Raw genomic sequence first — 20567 nt, forward strand, 5'->3', positions numbered from 1 at the left:
ATATGTAAGCATATGTAAAAAATTATCAAGATGTATATTTAAGATGTTTGTATATTTTACTATATGCAAAATATATCCCAATAGAAATAAGGGAAACAAATAAATGCATTTATGGTATAACACCCAAGTTATTATTAGGAACTGAGGAAATCCTGCCTTCTTACTATTTCCTCTTCAACATGTGTGATGTAGACCATCCTATGAAAACAGTGATGGACTCTGTACATTCAACTCACCATTATGAATTCTCAACATCCCCTGTCTACTCCTCTGTCTTTCCATTCAACATAACCAGATACTCTTCCTGCTATTATTTTCCTCATTTCTACTTTGTGTATCTCTGAGTAAGTCTACCTTACAGCCTCTAGGGTCAGTATCCAAACCTTGCCCAGATAAGAGTACACATCTCCAACCAACAGGCATGCTTCATATGATACTTCCTTAATGAGATAATTATGTAAAATCCCTAGTATGGTATCTACTAAATAAGAGCAGTTAAGAAGCTTGCTCCAGAGTGCACTGTTAGTAAGTGTCAGAGATGGAATATAGATTATTCCAATACACTTTTGAAATATTTCTTCCAAATTGTATAATCGAGAAACTGGGCAAAGGGATACTATTTTATACTTACAAAATGAAGGCTCTATTTCTTTAAACCATATTTTTAAAATCCAAAATTATCATTAGAGGAATCTCTAAATTTCTTACAGTATATATCTAAGAAGGTCTTGACTGACTTTTTAAATAACATAAATGTACATACAATCACAAGGCAATATTTTAAAGCAAACAAAAGCAAAATACCTCTGTTGAAACATCTATTTAAACAATAGATACCTATATTTATTCACTAATATGCTTTACAGGGTAAAAATTCAAATAAATATTTCCATTGAATTTCAGGTGCTATAATTTATCCCAATTATGATTTCTAATTACACTAACTTTTCATTTATCTCGGGACACATCATCAACATGTTCTTTATTCCATTCCTTTGTCACTCATTCATTCTATTACTCACTCATGCAGCAAATATTTCTTGACTATTTTGAACCAGACATTACATATTTACTGAATCAGGAGAGACATTATATAAACTATAAGGTAAATTGTTTCCATAAATATACCGGTTATGGAGTATAGCAGCAACCAATTCCCCTCTATGCAGATGATCCATCACCTCTAAAAGTTGGATAATGACCTGTTCAGAGGAAAAAAGCCAATATTTAATATGAAAATCAATACTAGATTTTTCAAATTATGTTACCTTTATAATATTTTTGTGCAATTCATGATTGAAAGACAAAATATATGTCTATGTACCAAATGGTCATAATATATTTTATTATGAAAATTAATACACTGAATCTTTTTTTAAAATTGCCATGTTCAAAATGGCTACAAAATTTAATTCTGCATCATTACCTAGTATTGATTAAATTTCATGTGAAATCATTACCTAACAAATATCCATGGAAAAATAACTAAGTATACAGAAATTTTATTAAACTGAGAATCAGAAAACCTGAGGAGTCAGTGTGAAGTGGGGTTACACTAGAAAAGTTAAGAGGCGGGGCAAGATGGTGTCTGAGTGAGTGCACCTCATAATCTCTCCTGCAAAGAAGCGGCTAAGTAGGGTCGGAGTCCTGCTGGACCAGGCTGTTTTAGGTGCTTGCAGGGCAGGAGGTGTCTGGACGTCAATTTGGTGGGACAGTGACAGAGGAGATTCTTGCAAGAGATAGAATTTTGGGTCTCTTGCATGGAGGTCGGAGGTTGTGGGCAGGACACTTCCCCCTGGGGCTGGCGCCTGGCTGCAGTGATTACTGAAGGCTTTGCTCTGCTATGGTGTTCCCAAGCCCTGAGTGGGCTGTTTCGGGGACTTGCAGGGCAGGAGGTGTCTGGATGAAGATTTGGTGAGACAGTGACAGAAGAGATTCTTGTGAGAGGTAGAATTTTGGGTTTCTGACATGGAGGTCAGAAGTTGTGAGTGGGACCCCTCCCCCTAGGGCTAGTCGCCTGGCCACGGGGATGCCTGAAGGATTTGTTGTGCTGTGGTGTCCCCAGGACCCATGTTAACTGGATGCATGGTTCCCAGGTCTGTGTCCCCTAAACCCTGGTGGCCCACGCTCCAGAGACTGACACACATTGAGTCTGCAAAATCACGGACGTCCCATCACCGAATCCACCATGCCCTGAGGTCCATCTGAGGTCCTTGATTACCCTAGCCCTCTGCATTTTTTGTTGTTGTTTTTTTCCCTCTCTGCTTGAGCTTGGAGGAGTGTACCAGCGGACTTGGGGAGAGGCTGGGAAGAAAGGAGAGGTGAATCTGCTGAGAAAGCCCAATTTACCTAAACGACCTGAGATAGGAAACATGGTCTGGGAGAAGGTGGAGTTAGAAAATCAATTAGACCTCCCCTACACACCTAAGGGGGAGGGACTGTAGGAGGTGCTATCCAAGGTTCCAATAGCATATTTGAGATTTCTAGTGAGGTGTAGGTGCTCTCAAGCTGGAAATAAAGAGTCATAGTCTTCTCTGTCAAGCTGCTTCAACAAGGATCTACTTGAATTGCCAAGTGGACCTCTCAGGCAGCTTTCCGGCTGCCCTGGGAGAGAGAGAAGTGAAGAAGGGAGAAAGGGGGAAGGTCAGATCCCTAAGCTTATTATGGAACTGCAAAGAGGCTTCCTAGCTTGAAACGTTGGTTCTTTTTTTTTTTTCATGGTTGCTAATATTACATTGTCTCCTAGTCTTTTTTCTCTTTTATCCCAAAGGTGCTTTTTCATTTATTTAGTTTTTTCTCTCTCTTTTTCTTGCTTGTTTCCCCCCCTTTTCTTTGTCCCTCCTTTTTTTCTTCTCTCTTTTTTTCTTTTCTCTCTTTTGCTTCTTTTTTCTTTTCTTTTCTTTATATAATAGGTGCTGCAGGGAGTGCTTCACATTTCCTATGTTTCCTCACCCTCCATTTCCTCTTTTTTGTTTGTATTGATTTGGGTTACCTACACTATCCCCTTTCGCCAACATCTTTCTATCATCCATCATCTACTATTTCTCTTACATTCCACCTCCCTTTCTTTGGCCACCAAATTGTCTGATATTTTATTTCTAATACCTTTGTTCTGTTTCCTGTCTTTCATCACCTCTAGTCTTATTGTCTTTCATTTCTCTTTCACTCACTCATGAAAACACTGACCTTTTACTTCATACATATTTCTCCCCATATTCAGTTGACTGTCTCATTATAGGCACTCTATTTACTGCTATAACTCTACACAACTTACAGGAGTCTAATATCCATTCTCCTAGATCTCACATTGTTGGTATGTTAACATTTATTACCAACACTACTTTACACATTTTCTTTTCTTATTCATTTTGCTTTCCCTGGCTCTAATATTTTCCTTCAAACTGAACTTAGCCAGCAAAAAGAAAATAGAGTAAGAAGAACAAAGTGACAATGAGAAGACATAACACTTATGTATGAACAACAACAAATTAATCCCCAAGACTAGACAAAGGAGCCAAGGAAATGATTAAACCCATCAAGATAAAATGATGACCAGACAGCAACAAAAAACTACAAACCAAACAAATAATCAGGAAAAAATGGCTGAATCCAATGAACAAACTAAAAACCAGGAAGAGGAGCAGAACATCAGACAAGTAATTAAAGATCTCAAAACATATATTACAGACGAACTTAATGAAGGAACGGAAGAGATTAACAATATGAAGAAAACACTTGGAGAGGAAATTGCAGACATATGAAAACAGATAACAGATATGATGGTGATGAACATCACAGTTCAAGAAATCAAAAATACACTCAACACAAATAACAGCAGATTAGAAAAGACAGAGGAGAGAATTAGTGACTTGGAAGACAGTACATCTGAAATCAAACAGAGAGTAGAACTGATAGATAAAAAGATAGAAAAATCCAGCTAGGACATAGGGACATGAATGACAATGCAAAACACACAAACATACGTATTACAGGCATCCCAGAAGGAGAAGAGAAGGGAAAGGGGACAGAAGGGTGTTGGAGGAAATAATGGCTGAAAACTTCCCAAATCTACTAAGAGAGATGGATATACATGTCCAGGAAGCACAAAGCACCCCGCACACCACAAATCCCAACAGACCTACCCCAAGACATATACTTGTCAAGGGAGGCTCCATAAGTTAAGTGCTGACTTCTCGTTGAAAATATGGATGCAAGATGGCAGTGGGATAATATAGTCAAGATACTAAAAGAAAAAAATTTCCAACCAAGAATACTCTACCCAGCTAAGCTAGCACTCAAAAATGATGGAGAGTGCAAAATATTCACAAATAAGCAGAAATTATGAGTTTGCCAACAAGAACCCTGCCCTTCAAGAAATACTAAAGGGAGTTCTGCAGGAAGAAAGAAAAAAACAGGAGAGGCAGAATTGAAGGAGAGTGTTATAAGTGCAACAAAAAAGACAAAAGAGAAAGAAAAAAAACCAAAATCTGACCAACACAAATACAAACAAAATATGGCAAACATAAATAATTCCTTGAAAGTAATAACACTGAATGTCAATGGATTAAACTCACCTGTCAAAAGATTCAGACTGGAAGATTGGATAAGGAAATATGACCCATCTATATGCTGTCTACAAGAAACACATCTTACACCCAGGGATTCAAGGAGGTTGAAAGTGAATGACTGGAAAACAATCTTACAAGCAAACAATAACCAAAAAAAGGCAGAAGTAGCTATATTAATATCAGGCAAAACAGACTTTAAATGTGAAACAATTGTGAGAGACAAAGATGGATATTACATATTAGTGAAAGGGATAATCTTCCAAGAAGAATGAACAATCATAAATTTTATGCCCCTAACAAGGGTGCCTCCAAATATGTGAGGCAAACACTGGAAAAACTAACTGAAAGAATAGATGCCTCAACAATTATACTGGGAGAATTTAATACACGACTATCAACTTTGGACAGAACATTTCAAAAGAGAATCAGTAAAGGAAAAAAAACTTTGAACAGTATATTAGAGGAGCTGGATCTAACAGACATATACAGATCATTACACCCAAATACAACAGGATATACATTTTTTTCAAGTGCACATGGATCATTCTCCAAGAAAGACCATATGATAGGCCACAAAGAAAGGCTCAATGAATTAAGAAAGATCGAAATCATACTAAACGATATCTCTGACAACAGTGGAATGAAGCTGGATATCTGCAAGGGCCAGAGACCCAGATTTCACACCAAGATATGGAAATTTAACAGCACACTCTTAGAAAAACAGTGGGTCAAAAAGGAAATCTCAAAAAAAATTAATAATTACATTTAAACTAATGAAAATGATAAGACAACATACCAAAAATTATGGGACGCAGCAAAAGCAGTACTGAGAGGGATATTTATAGCCATAAATTCATACATCAAAAAAGAAGAAAGAGCAAAAATTGAAGAACTAACTGCATATTTGGAGAACTTAGTTAAAAAACAACAAAGTAACCCCACAGGAAGAAGAAAGAAAGAAATAACAAAGATAAGGGCAAAACTAAATGAAATAGAAAATAAGAAAGCACTTGAAAAGATAAACAAAACCAAGAGCTGGTTCTTTGAGAAGATCAATAAAATTGATAAACCCTTAGCTAGAATAACAAAGAAAAAAAGAGAAAAGATGCAAATACACAAACTAAGAAATGAGAAAGGAGATATAACCACTGACCCCACAGAAATAAAGACTATCATAAGAGGATACTTTGAAAAACTATATTCCAACAAAAAAGACAATTCAGAGGAAATGGACAAATTCCTAGAAACACATAAGCAGCCTATATTGATGAAAGAAGAAATTGATGATCTCAAAAACCAATCACGCGTAAAGAGATAGAATCAGTCATTAAAAACCTCCCAACTAAGAAGAGCCCAGGGCCAGATGGCTTCACAGGTGAATTCTACAAAACATTCCGGAAAGAACTAACACCAATCCGGCTGAAACTATTCCAAAAAGTCAAAACAGAAGGAACATTGCCTAATTCATTCTATGATGCCAACATTACCCTAGTACCAAAGCCAAACAAAGACACCACAGGAAAGGAAAATTACAGACCAATTTCTCTAATGAAACTAGATGCAAAAATACTTAACAAAATACTTGCTAATCATATTCAACAACACATTATATGAATTTTACACCACGACCAAGTGGGATTCATTCCAGGTATGCAAGGATGGTTCAACATAAGAAAATCAATCAATGTAATACACCATATAAACAGACTGAAGGAAAGAAATCACATAATTATATCTATAGATGCAGAAAAAGCATTTGACAAAATACAGCACCCTTTCTTGATAAAAACACTGCAAAAGATTGGAATACAAGGAAATGTTCTGAACATGATAAAGAGCATACATGAAAATCCCACAGCCAACATCATTTACAATGGTGAAATCTTAAAATCCTTCCCTATTAGATCATGAACAAGAAAAGGATGCCCACTATCACCTCTTTTATTTAACATTGTCTTAGAAGTACTTGCTTGAGCACTGAGGCAAGAACCAGACAAAAAAAGACATTCAAAGTGGAAAGGAAGAAGTCAAAATTTCATTATTTGCACATGACATGATCCTATACATAGAAAACCCTGAGAAGTCTACAACAGAGCTTCTAGAACTCATAAATGAGTTTAGAAAAAGTCACAGGTTATAAGGTCAATGTGCAAAAATCAGTAGCATTTCTGTACACCAATAATAAGCAAGCTCAGGAGGAAATCAAGAAACAAATACAATTTACAATAGTCAATAAAAAAGTCAAACACCTAGGAATAAATTTAACTAAAGATGTTAAAAGCTTATACACAGAGATCTACACAACACTGTTCAAGAAAATCAAAGAAGCCTAAATAAATGGAAGAATATTCCCTGTTCATGGATAGGAAGACTAAATATTATTTAGAGTCTATCCTACCAAAACTGATCTACACATTCAATGCAATCCCAATAAAAATCAACACAGCTTTCTTTAAGGAACTAGACAAATTAGCTATGAAACTTACTTGGAAAGGAAGAGGCTCCGAATAGTCATAGACATATTGAAAAAGAAAAACGAAATTGGAAGAATCACATTACCTGACTTCAAAACATACTACAAAGCTCCAGTAGTGAAAACAGCATTGTATTGGCACAAGGAGAGACACACAGACCAATGGAACCGAATTGAGAGTTCTGATACAGATCCTCATATATATATATAGTCATATAATATTCAATACAGCCACCAAACCCCCTCAACTGGGAGAGACTGGCCTATTCAAAAAATGGTGCCTGGAGAACTGGATATCCATATGTAAAAGAATGAATGAGAATTATCCACTCATACCTTTTTCAAAAATCAACTCAAGATGGATAAAAGGCCTAAATATAAGAGCCAAGACCATAAAGACTTTGGAAAGTGGTGTAGGGAAGCATCTACAGGAACTTGTAGTAGAAAATGGCTTCATGAACTTGACACCAAAAGCATGAGCAGCAAAAGAACAAATAGATAAATGGGACTTCCTCAAAATTAAAGCCTTCTGCACCTCAAAGGAGTTTGTCAAGAAATTGAAAAGAGAGCATACACAATGGAGGAAAATATTTGGTAACTATATATCTGATAGGAGACTTATACCCTGCATATAGAGAGAACTCCTATATCTCAAAAATAAAAAGACAAACAACCCAGTTAAAAAATGGGAAAAAGATTTAAACAGACACTTCTGCAAAGAAGAAATACAAATGGCAAAAAGCACTTGAAAAAATGCTCCAAAACTCTAGCTATTAGGGAAATGCAAATCAAAACTACAATGTGATAATATTGGCAGCTATGAAAAAATCAGAAGACTACAAATGCTGGAGAGGATGTGGAGGAATGGGAACACTCATCCACTGCTGGGAATGCTGGGAATGCAAAAGGATCCATTCATTCTGGAGGACAGTTTGGTGGTTTCTCAAAAAATTAGCTATAGATTTGCCATATGACCCAGCAATTCCACTGCTGGGTATATGCCCAATAGAACTGAAAATAAGGACACAAACCAATATATGCACACCAATGTTCATAGCAGCATTGTTCACTATTGCCAAATGTTGGCATCAACAGATGAATGGATAAATAAAATGTGGTATATACATACAGTGGAATACTACTCAGCTTTAAGAACGAAAACACTACATACACACGATAACATGGATGAATCTTGAGAACCTTATGTTGAGTGAAGAAACGCAGGCATTGAAGGACAAATACTACATGACCTCAATGATATGAAATAAGTAAACCAAGCTGCCTCAGACAGCTAGAGACTGGATGATAGACTTAAAGGAAATTGGGAGTTAGAGCAAGTATGTAAGCTGACACCTACATGGGTGAAATCTATGATAAGGTGGAGGTAAGTATTCTTACAAGGAATGGATAAAATGGGGGAATGGGTTAACTTTGGATGGGGCTTTGCAGGCTTGAGGGTCGCTAGGGATGGGAGGATGGGTTATATTGCCCAGGAAATTGGGGGGAGCGTGGGGGAACATACGAACATAGGAAATTGTCACGTACTTGGTTGAGAGTATAATGCTGAGAAAACCTTTTCAAATTATAATAAGGAAGGTTATCTGTTTAAGATGCTTAAAGGGGATAATCTGACACAGGACAGGCTTCTAGGGAGTGTGTGAGTGCTCATTTTGCCATAGTGGGTTATATTATTGGATAGAGACCCATATAATGAGAATGAAGGTATACCACCATCCTTGGGAGGACTGATGTTCTCAACTAGAGGGAATTGTATCTCTCGAGAGAAATAGTGGCTACCAATGTATTAGGGCAATTGAGCATGTCAAGCGCTCAACACTGTTGCAAGTATCTCTGAACATGGCCCTTGAAGCAATGAATATTGACTGTCACTGTGGGCCCTGAGGGGAAGGGGAAAGAGGTATTGAATAGATGGAATCAATATAACTGTGTGGGCAATAGAAATGTTCCACAAGATTATGCAAGGGTGGATATAAGACATGTTAAAATACACCAAAAATGTATAGGGGCTGATAGGCTAAAATGTAAATCATAATGTAAAACATAAGATAACCAAAAATTTAGAAAATTGTATAGTCTAAAATATAAACCACAATGTAAACACAAATGTTACCTTGTTTGAAAGCTATTGTCTCAATATCTGTATATCAGTTTCAGTAAATATAGTATGAATATGTAAAAAGATTATTGCTGTGAAAGGGAAAAGGGTTTTATGTTGGATATGTGGGAGTATTGTATATTGTATATATGAATTACTGTGATCTAAAACTTTTTTGAAGATAAGCTTAATAATTAGGAAAAAAAGAAAGGACATAGACACTGAGGAAAAGATGGAAGAAGTTGCCTTGCCAATTTGCATACGGGGCAACACATATTGAAGTGATGGAAGGAAAACCTCCATAACAAGGCTCTTGCATTATTTAATTTTTTGATACCCAATTTATTTTAACCTTACTATTTCTAAATTAATATGTATTCTATATCTAACCTTTAAACTCATCGCTATATTCCACTGTGCTATTAATGGAACCTGGCAATATATTGGGCTTAATTTTTGAAGAAGTTTTGGATCACAGAGAGGTTCAACAATGGCAGGGGAGGAATACTGGTGTGGGATGTTATTGACAGGGGACACATGGTTGGCAGGGAGTTCACCAGGGCACGTATCCAGTGTCCATAAAAATGTCTGGATATTTTCATAGTGGCTACAATTAAAAGCAACTGAGGGAGCGCTGAGTTCCTAGCCAGGGAAGCACTATGACAGTCCCTAAAGGAACAGCAACAATCCCCCAAGTGCAACAGCAAAGACCAGAAAAGAAGGAAGCTCCAACAATGAGCCCTTGATACTAATGACTAAGCTTGTAAGCTTGTGCACTGAAATAAGAACAAGGACTAGAGCTGCAGGGTGCCTAAGAGTTACCTCCTGAGAGCCTCCGTGTTGCTCATATGTGGCCAGTCTCGAAGCCAAACTCAGCATGTAAATGCGTTGCCTTCCCCCCAGTGTGGGACATGACTCCCGGGGGCGATTCTCCCTGGCACTGAGGGATTACTACCAAGTACCAACTGATGATGTAACTAAATAATGACCTTGTGTAAAAGGGTCAACTCAGACCAGCAGAATATCTCAGTCTACATATAATACCAGGAGTTAAGAATGCTTTTTGATTTGAATAAAATGGGGAAATGGAAAGGACAAAAGAGTTTATATGGCTATGAGTCTCCAAAAAGGGCCGGGAGGTTATCAGAGGGGTGGCCCTTATGCACACCTGAGCAGAGTCTCAGAGATAGATAAAGTAGATACAACGCCAAGTATTGGTTCTTCTGAGAGCTAAAGAGACCTACAGGTTTTATGATCACGGCAGATGGAGTTCAGCGCCATGTTAGTTGGCCCTACTTTGGAGGTTGGGTTTCTGTGTGATGGAGCTGGACTCAGATGTGATCTTTGTCCACATGCCTCTCTGGTTACTTTTACCAGAACTGTAGTTGGTGCTGGGGTTTAATGTATATCCAGGGGACCTCAATCTCTGGACTGACCATGTGATAGCCAGACCCTGAGCCTCAACACACTTGCAACTCCTGCACTCTGGTTTTTTGTACTTACTCCACTCAGCTAACATGGAGGTGAAGGTCAACCACCACACCATGGAGTCAAGAGTGCCTACAACTGAAAGCAGGAGAACAGCATCCAGCATCCATGTGAATTCTAAGCCCCCTCTTGATAAAGATGTGGAGTGGACACAAACATTCTAAGGTCCACAGGATGGAGGAATAGAGTATGGATTAGAGTGGACTTACTGATATTCTATTTATGAACTATTGTGATTAGTAGTAATCAAAGAAAATGTGGCATTGGTGTGAAGAAAGTGGCCATGGTGGCTGCTGAGCATACAGAGTGGGAGGAAGAGATATGATGTGGGGGCATTTTTGGGGGTTGAATTTGTCCTGGGTGATGCTGCAGGGACAGTTACTGGACATTGTAAGTCCTCCCAGGGCCCACTGGGTGGACTGTGGGAGATGTGGGCTATGATGTGGACCATTGACCATGAGGTGCAGCAGTGCTCAGACATATATTCACCAAGTGCTATGAATGTCTCATGATGATGGAGGAGCTTGTTGTTAAGCGGGAGGAGTGGGGTGAGGGGGACGGGTATATAGGGACCTCATATATTTTAATGTAACATTAAAAAAAACACAAAGGCAAAAATAAATAAATAAATAAATAAATAAATAAATAAATAAAAAGAAAAGTTAGAAGCAAAGAGTTGAGGCAAATACTTGCCAAACAGATACAGAGAAATGACTCATACCATGTTACCAGGGGGACTTCAGGCCTGTGAAGCCAATATAGCAGAGCCAACAATTTTAGATGTGGTTGGACAAAATATAGTATAGAAAAATATAATATTTTGAAATCCTGAATGCATGAAATAGGTAGTGGGGGCAGAAGTATTATTTTGTTGACCTGGATTGAATTTTTGTTTGGGTTGTTGTAGTTTCTGTGGGAGCAAAACAGATGAGGTTATAGTAAATAGAACTCTATTACATTTCTTTTTAGTAATGTCACAGCATTGTCTAGGACAGAGTGCATCTTATTTTTAATATACTTATTTTAAACATATTTAGAAGCAAAAAATATATATTATTAAATCTTTCTTTTTAATAAGGCCAATTCATTGCACTGGGAGGATATAAATGTACTTAATGCAATTTAGTTTGTCCATAAAATTATAATGGTTGTTACTAAGCTATATAAAGACCTAATGTAACTCAGCAAGGGGAAAAAATGTTTTTCATTTTTCCCAGCACTTTCTTCCTTTAATTTAGAGATAAAAGCAAAAGAAGCAGAAAGTGAAAAATGTAGGCCAATTCTTGGGTGTTCATACCTCTAAAAAGGAAAAAAATTACATGACAATATAGCGTTTATGTTTAGTTACACAAACATATTTTGTCTTCTAATCCTATTATTACAAGTAAAGAAATTGAATAGTCTTAATGAAATTTTAAAATTTTAAGGATCTCAAAACCAACAGATCTTTGATTTACCATGTCTAAAAAAAATGTTTAAGTGATGAGAGAATTTTTTAGATATAGAAAATACTTAATTTTGTTTGGGCTACTCTATTATTAGAAGATGTACAGAGAGAAAAACAATATTCTGTAGATTACTATTACGAATCTGGGAATGTGAAAATACATAATTAATGCCCTGTTTCACCAACAGTATCCAGGGTGGAAAATACAGGTCCAAAAATTAAGTGTGCAAATTTTCTCTTAGTTCCCTTGCTTCAACAAATCCCCCTGGTGTTCCTGATCTCTAAATCTGGGGCTCTCCCTTTCAAATTCTCCAGAAAATACATTTCTTATTCTCTGAGTAGCTAGGAGTAAGCAACATGGGACTCCAGATACTTAAGATAAAGTCTTTCAATGAATAGCCCCTGTTTTCAATATTGACTGTTTCTTCCTTCTGCAGACCAGGTACCTCCCAAGTCTTAAGATAAAGAAATTTAATGAGAATAATTGTTTGGTATCTCTCATAAGTTCCTGTAGATGGAGATACTGAAGATACTTCCTTTGCTCTAAGTAAAAAACATTATTTTCAACCTCATGTCAGTCAATGTTTTCACTCTTGTTCTCTTTAATTTTTTCCCTTTTTCTAGTGGGGTTTAGGGAAGAAGAGGAAGTAAGCACATGGCATCAAATTATGTAGGATTTCACTTTTCTGTTCAATTAACTTTGGGAAAAAATAAGGAGGACCCACCAAAAGGAGACTCAGGAGTAGGGGCCAGTAAGGCAGGAGGGAAAACAAGAGAGTGTGGTAACCTAGAAGACAAAGTTTTATATGAAGAAAGGAGTAATCAAGTATGTCAGATGCTGCTAAGAGGTTGAGTAAGGCAAAAAATAAGATATGACCACTATGTGTGGTAACGTGTCACTGGAGACCTTAACAAGAGGGATTTGTATGGAATTATGGAGACAAAGGCCCATTCGTGTGGGTTCAAGAGAGAATGAGAGAAGAGAGGAGACTTTTCAAAGGATTTTGCCTTAAGAGAAGTGAGTGGTAGCTAGAGGGACATGGTGTGGAGGGAATTAATGTTTTGTTTTATGTTATTTTTATAATGGGAAATACCTCAGCAGGTAAATCTCAAAAGCATGTTAACCAACAAAAGCAAATTAAAGATGCGTGATACTAATAATATAAATTTCTAAAACATGTAAGACAATAATATATATGTACAAACACATATAGATACATTATATGTGTGTATACACACATACATATGTTTAAAAAGCATAAAAGCCTGCATAAGAACGATAAAACCTAATTTTGGATGATGATTACCTAAGGAGAGGAAGAGAGGGGGAATGCCATTGGAGGAGAATACACTAGTAGCTTCACCTGTTTCTAAATTTCTGTTAAGGATTTAAGTATATATGGCAAAATATTAAGATTTTACATAGCTAGGTAGTGGTTACATGGGTGTTTGTTATACTATTCTCTATACTTTTTGAAACTTGTAAATATTTTATTTAAAAAGATACAAAAAAGTACAAGACATTAGCTCAGCTCTGATGTAGGGACTATGTATGTGAGCAGACAAGACAATATGTAAAGGCCAAGATATAAAGCAAAAGAAAAATTTTCAAACAAGAACAAAAAGGACAAAAATATAGCCAGACAAGCACTGTAATTAAAGAGACACATTTCACCCCATCATGATACCCTTATGAATAAAAGGGAAACTAATCATTACTCAGATCACAAACCTTACAAAATCCTAATTGTAGTTTTGCCCTCAAAATATTCTACTTAGCTCATCAGAAATGAAACAAATGAAACTGCTTCTAATAGCTAAGATATTTTGCATGAGTTCACCTGTTTTTACTCTTAAGCATTTATTTCAAGTAATTCACAAATCTACTATTTCTCAAGCACCTATAATAAAGCTAGTTAATATTTCAATAGAGATTCCAGTTTATGACAGCATTTAAATAAACCCTTCATCTCACTCTTTCCTACCATGTCCAAAAACCAATAGCTTTAAAAATAATGAGATTTGCAGTATACCTAACCAATTTTACCTCACATTAGGTAAGACCTGCTTTTGAACTAAACTAATGTTATAGAGAAAAAATTGTAGGATTCTCATAATAGTCTGCCTTCAAATAGAATTTTGATAAGTACCATGATAAGAAAAGAAAGCTGGCAGAAATGATCTGTGAAAAGGGCTAAACTTTATAAAACTGAAAAACTGTAAAACATAGAAAAATTCCACATAACTGCTAAGTCAAGTTACATAAAAAAGCATTACTAAAACTTCAAAATCATCTTGAAATAGCAAAATCTGAAGTTTAAAATCCAAAATTGTATCCTTTGGAAAAGAGTTTGTTATACTAAAGTTGATTTTTCAATATGTCACAGAATGTTAGCTTATAGACCTATTTAGCTTTCACATATGACAGACACCATGCTCCCCTCCTACCTGTAGTACTAAAAAGGTCCTATCCTAAAACACTTGAGCACTTGATGTTAAACTGAGTGGTGATTTTCCCCTAGAGTAAATCTAGAAATGGCATGCTCCCATATACACATCCCTAACAAGATCTGTAAAGCTATGAACAGCAATTACAGTGTAATAAAGGTTGCAGCTAAAGTTGATTTCAGAATATACATTTTAGGTAAGTGAACAGCCTGCCTGGTTTTCTCCTGACAAGCATCTCATGCCACAATTTAAGGGTTCCACAGAGGTATGATATCAGTGGCTTCTAGGTCTAAATTACTACCATAAAGGCTGGTACCCCAGGTTCTCAAGTTTCCCCCTTTCCCTGGCAGAGTATCAGCAGGGTGGCTGACACTCTTCTCAACAATCTTTTCTTGTTGTAGTCACTGGGTTAATCTACCCACTTCGTCACCTTGTGGCCAAATCTCATCTTGCTCTCTATTGCTATAGTTACACACCATATATCATGTAGTTTCACAGAAACCCCTCCCTTCTCAGCAACATCCCTTGGCAGTCTCTTCTCATGTTATGATTTAGAATAGTCTTTAGTAATGCCTTTGGGATATATTATCAGCTCAAGGTATTTTTCATCTCATCACTGCAATAGGTCTTTTGCCAATGTTGAAACCATTACCCTTGTATTAAATGTAGTTCTCTATGATTTTCTAATAGTTGATGCCCTCTAATTACAAGGAACAAACCTCATTGAAAGAGCATTTATTGAGGTGTAGAGTAAGCATTCATTAAAATTTATAATAATAATATTATGATGTTAATTCTTTAATTTTTATTAACTGTATTTCTTTGAAGATACATAGAGCACAAAAAAATATAAGAGGTTCCTATATACCTCACACCCACCCCACCCCACTCCTCCCATATCAACAACCTCCTCCCACATCAACAACCTCTTTCATCATTGTGGCACATTCACAGCATTTGTTGGATACATTTTGGAGCACTACTCACTGCATGGATAATAAGTTTACATTGTACTTTACATTCTCCCCCAGTCCATTCGGTGGGTTATGGCAGGATATATAATGTCCAGCATCTGTCTCTGCAATATTGGTTTTGTTTTATTTTGTTTTGTCTTTATTTATTTGTTTAATGTTACGTTAAAAAAATATGAGGTCCCCATATATCCCCCCAACCCCTCACCCCACTCCTCCCTCCACAACAACAACCTCCTCCATCATCATGAGACATTCACTGCATTTGGTGAATACATCTCTGAGCACCGCTGCACCTCATGGTCACTGGTCCACATCATAGCCCACACTCTCCCACACTCCACCCAGTGGGCCATGGGAGGACATACAATGTCTGGTAACTGTCCCTGCAATATTGATTTTAATTCTTATTAAAAGTTATCCCCACTAAAGTAAGCAGCAAAAAAAGATGCTTACTATCACGTTTTTTGCAATCTTTTGGTAAAAGTCCTAACCAAGGCAGGAAAAACATGTGAGAAACAATAATACATGAGCAAAAAAGGATAAAATTATTTTTTACAGCAATGTTCTCAATTTGAAGATGTATTAGAGTCCCCTGGAAGGCTTGTTAAAACACAGATTGCTGGGGGAGGTACAAGATAGCAGCAGAATAAGGCACTCCAAGAGTCAGCTCATGCTACAGGGCAGTTAGTAATCACCCTGAGCTATCTATAGCACCTGTTTGGAGGCTCCAGGAGACCAGAAGAGCATCCTGCAACATCCTTGAAAGAATGGGAGGCAGAGACTGCCCATAAGCAGAGAAGATTCATGAGGAAAGCACTCCACACCATGGAGGCCAGTACCCATCTTTCGTTGGCAGCACAAGCTGCCTTGGGAGCTTTACTATGTCTGGAATTGGAAGCTCCATTTTCCAAAAAAAGGGGAGGAAGAGATGGTTGGGCACTGACTTCAGCTACTGATTAGTAAATTCGGCAGACTAAAGTATAATCCTAAATACAGCTAAAGTTTTGAACTGTCCTAGTCAGAAAGAGGACATTAGCTGCCATTCTGACTCTGACCCGGGCATGAACGGAAGCCTGGGTGATTGAAAATCACATTGATGGTAGGGACTAGATTCTTTCCACCCAGATGGGACTGCAGCCCTAGCCTGGGCTCCAGCTCCATCTCCAGCAGGGAGCAAGCTGGCGGGCCCTGCACCAGCCTCTCCAGGCAGCTGCACGTACATTCAGCCAGCAAAGACTGAATAGTCAGACAGCTGGGGCTCCATCCCCACACCATAATAAGACAGGAGAGGAGCTGTGTTTCCTCAGACTCTGGGTAACTGTGGGGGCTTTCAGCCCATGCAAACTGATTTGCTGAGCACCCTCAATTCCAACTTCACCCCTCCAACACCATTGGATAGGAAGGGGCTTGGGTTTCTTCAGACTTTCTGGGAAACTGCAGGTGCTTCCAGCCCACAGACTGAATACTCAGGCACCTGTAGCTCCATCCCTGCCCCCCTATAGTATAAGAGGGTAGCTATATTTGCTCAGACTCTCTGGGTGACTGCAGTTCTTTTGGCCCACACAGACTTAATAGTCAGACATCTATAGCTCCATCCAGGAACCCAAGTAAGGTTAAAGGGGACCTGTGTTTCCTCAGCATTTCTTGGCAATGGCAGGCACTTTTGTCCCACATAGCCTAGAATGGTGGATACCTGTGGATCCACCCACACCCCCCAAAAGGATAGGAGGAGGCTAATGTTTCCTCAGCCCCTCTGGGCAACAGCATATACTTTAGGCCTACAGGCACTGAACTGTTGGGTACCTGCGGAATCACTCTGTATTAGTCAGCCAAAGGGGTGCTGATGCGAAGTACCAGAAATCTGCTGGCTTTCATAAAGAGTATTTCTTTGAGGTAAAAGCTTACAGTAATAAGGCCCCAAAGAGTCCAACTCAAGGCTGCTTTCTCACCAAAGTCAGTTGCCACGTGTTGAGGCAACATGGCAGGTAATCTCTGCAAGGGTTCAGTCTTCCACATTGGGCTTCCTTACTCTCAGCTGCAGAATGTCGTAAGGATTGTCTCTCAATGGGGACTTAGCTGTTTGAGCCTTCTCCTTTCTGTCACATGGCAGGACTGAAATGACCAAGTTCTCTCCTTTTCTATGTGTGTTCTTGAGTGAATATCCATTTATATAAGCCCACCAAGGGGGCAGGGACTGAACTCTGAATCATGCCCTACTGATGTGGTCAAATCAAAGCCCTTATCTTAACAGGTAATTTAATAAAGACATGTCAGTTTTGAATCTAATGTATCAATGGGGATCACACACAGAGGAACAGACCAGGTTACAAACATAATCTGATTGTTTTGGGAATTCATAAAAATTTCAAACTGCCATGCTCCACCCTCAGAACCCCTAAAAGACATTATTTTATTTTCAAAATACCTTATTTCAGTAGCAAGGCTAAGTACAAAAATCACATCAAAATCGGTTTACAGAAATACAGTTTCTCTTGGGGCAAGGTCGCCTCTGGCTATAGAACTGTGAAACTTACAAAACAATTTGTCTGCTTCTAATATACAGAGGGACAGACTTAGGATAAACATTTGCATTACCACAAGGGGAACTGGGAGTGAAACATGAGTCACTGGTACTGAACAGTTCTGAAAACCTACAGGGCATACTCCATTAGATTTCAAATTCTGATAGTCATTCTTAAAATGATGGCGTCTTCTCCCTGAGGCCTCATAGGAGTCCACCCTTTCCACAATGGCCATTTTTTTGGCTCCACCCTCATCAAGCATCAGGGTGGTGACCGAGCTCCAGAGCTCAACCTCCAAGAACACTGAGGTGATGGCCACTCTTTACCCAATCTCTGGGGTAGAGTCTCAATCCCCTTAGTACAGTGAGGTGGTGGCAACTTTCTCCCTAATCTTTAGCATACAGACCCAATCTCTTCAGAATAGTGAGGTGGTGAATTGGCCTTCACTAATCTATAGGGAACATGCCTCCCCCCTCTCAGAGCACGGAGGTGTCAACCTCACCCTCCCCAAACTATGGGGAACAGGCCTATCCCTTTCAGAGCACTGGGGTGTTGATCTTCCTCTCCCAAAACCCTGGGGAATATGCTCTACCCTCTTTGTAGTCTGGGTAGGCAAAACTGTCCCTGAACAGTGGGTTGGAACATCCTCCTCTTCAAATGCTGGGGAGAACTCACCCTCTCTTTATACATGGGAAGGGTTCTTCTCTTGGCCCAAGGAGATGTCTTAAGTCCAGACCTCAGCTTCCATGGGTTTCCTCTTAAAGCCATTATATCTTCCATCTCTCCCCTCCATGTCCCTTTTAATCCAGACTGACAGTGGTTTTGTTCATAAGGCTCTCACAAAAAGCTTGTTGGTTTAGCATGTAGGAAGCAGGGGATCCAAGCCATCAGACTGCAAGACTTTTCACAAGTCTTTCCTGAAATAATTGCATTTTAAATAAAGGCTTACAAGTTCCAAGTTTAGCTAGCTCTTCAGATGGGGCACTATCATCTGTGGGCATGATTTCCAGATGCTTGAAATTTCCAGAATAAGTTTCTGGTTTCTTTGTTCCCAACGATTCAGTCATCAGCTTCTCTCTTTACTCTTACATGTTACTATAAGCTGCAAGAAGAAGCCAGACTACATTTTCCACACTTAGTTTGGAAATCTCCTTGGCTAAAAGTCCAAGTTCATAATTTTCAAATTCTGACTTCCATATAACATCAAGAGTCAATCTTGAGAAGTTCTCTAAAACTTTAAAACACAGATTGCCTTTCCTTCAGTTTTTAACAATAGTTTCGTCACTCCCTTCTAAGGCCTTATCAGAAATAACTTTAGGTTCCATATTCCTAACAACAGCCTCTTCAAAGTAATCAAGGTCTTTTCCATCAGCCCTCCACAATTCCTCAAAAAAACACCCATTACCCATTTATAAAACCATTGCACCATTTTTGGTAATTACATCAGATGTACCCCACTTTCTGATACCAAATTCTATATCAGTCAGCCAAAGGAGTGCTGATGCAAAGTACCAGAAATCTGTTGGCTTTTATAAAGGGTATTTACATGGAATAAAAGCTTATAGTTACAAGGCACTAAAAAGTCCAACTAAAGACTGCTGCTCACCAAAATTGGTTGCCATGTGTTGAAGCAAGAAGGTGAATGATCCTGCAAGGGTTCAACCTTCCCCTTTGGGGTTCCTTTCTCTCAGCTGCAGACTGGCATAGGGCCTGTCTCTTTTCCTGGGGATTTAGTTGTTTGAGACTTCTCCTTTCTGTCACATGTCAGGACTGAAATATCTCCTCTGCTGTGTGTCTTCTTGAGTGAGTGTCCATTTATATCCGTCCACCAGGGGGATGGGAACTCAACCATGAGTCATGACCTACCGATGTGATCTAATCAAAGCCCTAATCTTAATAGGTAATTTATTCAAGACATGTCAGCTGAATCTAATGCATCAACAGGGATCAAACCCAGAGGAACAGACCAGTTTAAAACATAATTTCTATTTTGGGGATTCATAAACAATCTCAAACTGCCATACTCCACCATTTAATTCTTTATTAGTCAGGGTTCTCTAGGGAAACAGAATTAACAGGAGATATCTGTAAATAGTATGTGATTTTATAAAATTCTCTCACATGACCATGGGGGTGCACAAATCCAAATTCCACAGGTAGGCTGCAAACCAGGGGTGCCAATGAAGGTCCTTGATGAATTCCCAGGGGATGTTGGCTGTCCAAAGTAGAGCTGGAAAATTCTCTCTGAATGCTGAAATCACTTCCCCTTTTAAGGCATTCAACTGATTGGATAAAATATCAATAGTTACTGATAGCATTCTCCTTGGGTGATTGTAGATGTAATCAGTTATCTATGCAATGAACTCAAGAAGACTAAAGTCCATAAATGTCCTTGTATTACAATTAGCCCAATGCTTACTTGACCAAACAACTGGGCAAAATTACCTGGCCAAGTTGACACATTAGCTTACCATCACAGCTACCACCCCATCTACTCCCAAATAGGATGGAAGGGGGCTGGCGTTTCCTCA

General features: G+C 38.4%; 1 protein-coding gene across 4 annotated transcripts in view; it reads right to left on the minus strand.

Annotated features, from left to right (window-relative positions):
* KLHL13 (kelch like family member 13) overlaps positions 1–20567 on the minus strand; it is a 393060-nt gene that overhangs the window by 228040 nt on the left and 144453 nt on the right. For 3 of the 4 annotated variants that reach the window (XM_071213232.1, XM_071213233.1, XM_058291763.2), the window contains one exon: positions 1129–1202. The exons of the other annotated variant lie outside the window; for it this stretch is intronic. Coding sequence is in view for 2 of the 3 variants with exons in the window: in XM_071213233.1 (XP_071069334.1) it covers positions 1129–1202 (74 nt within the window). In the remaining variant the exon portion in view is untranslated. The remainder of the gene's footprint in view (positions 1–1128; positions 1203–20567) is intronic. 4 annotated transcript variants of the gene reach the window in all.

Source organism: Dasypus novemcinctus, chromosome X (genome assembly GCF_030445035.2).
Source record: "Dasypus novemcinctus isolate mDasNov1 chromosome X, mDasNov1.1.hap2, whole genome shotgun sequence".
NCBI classification, from domain to species: Eukaryota; Metazoa; Chordata; class Mammalia; order Cingulata; family Dasypodidae; genus Dasypus; species Dasypus novemcinctus.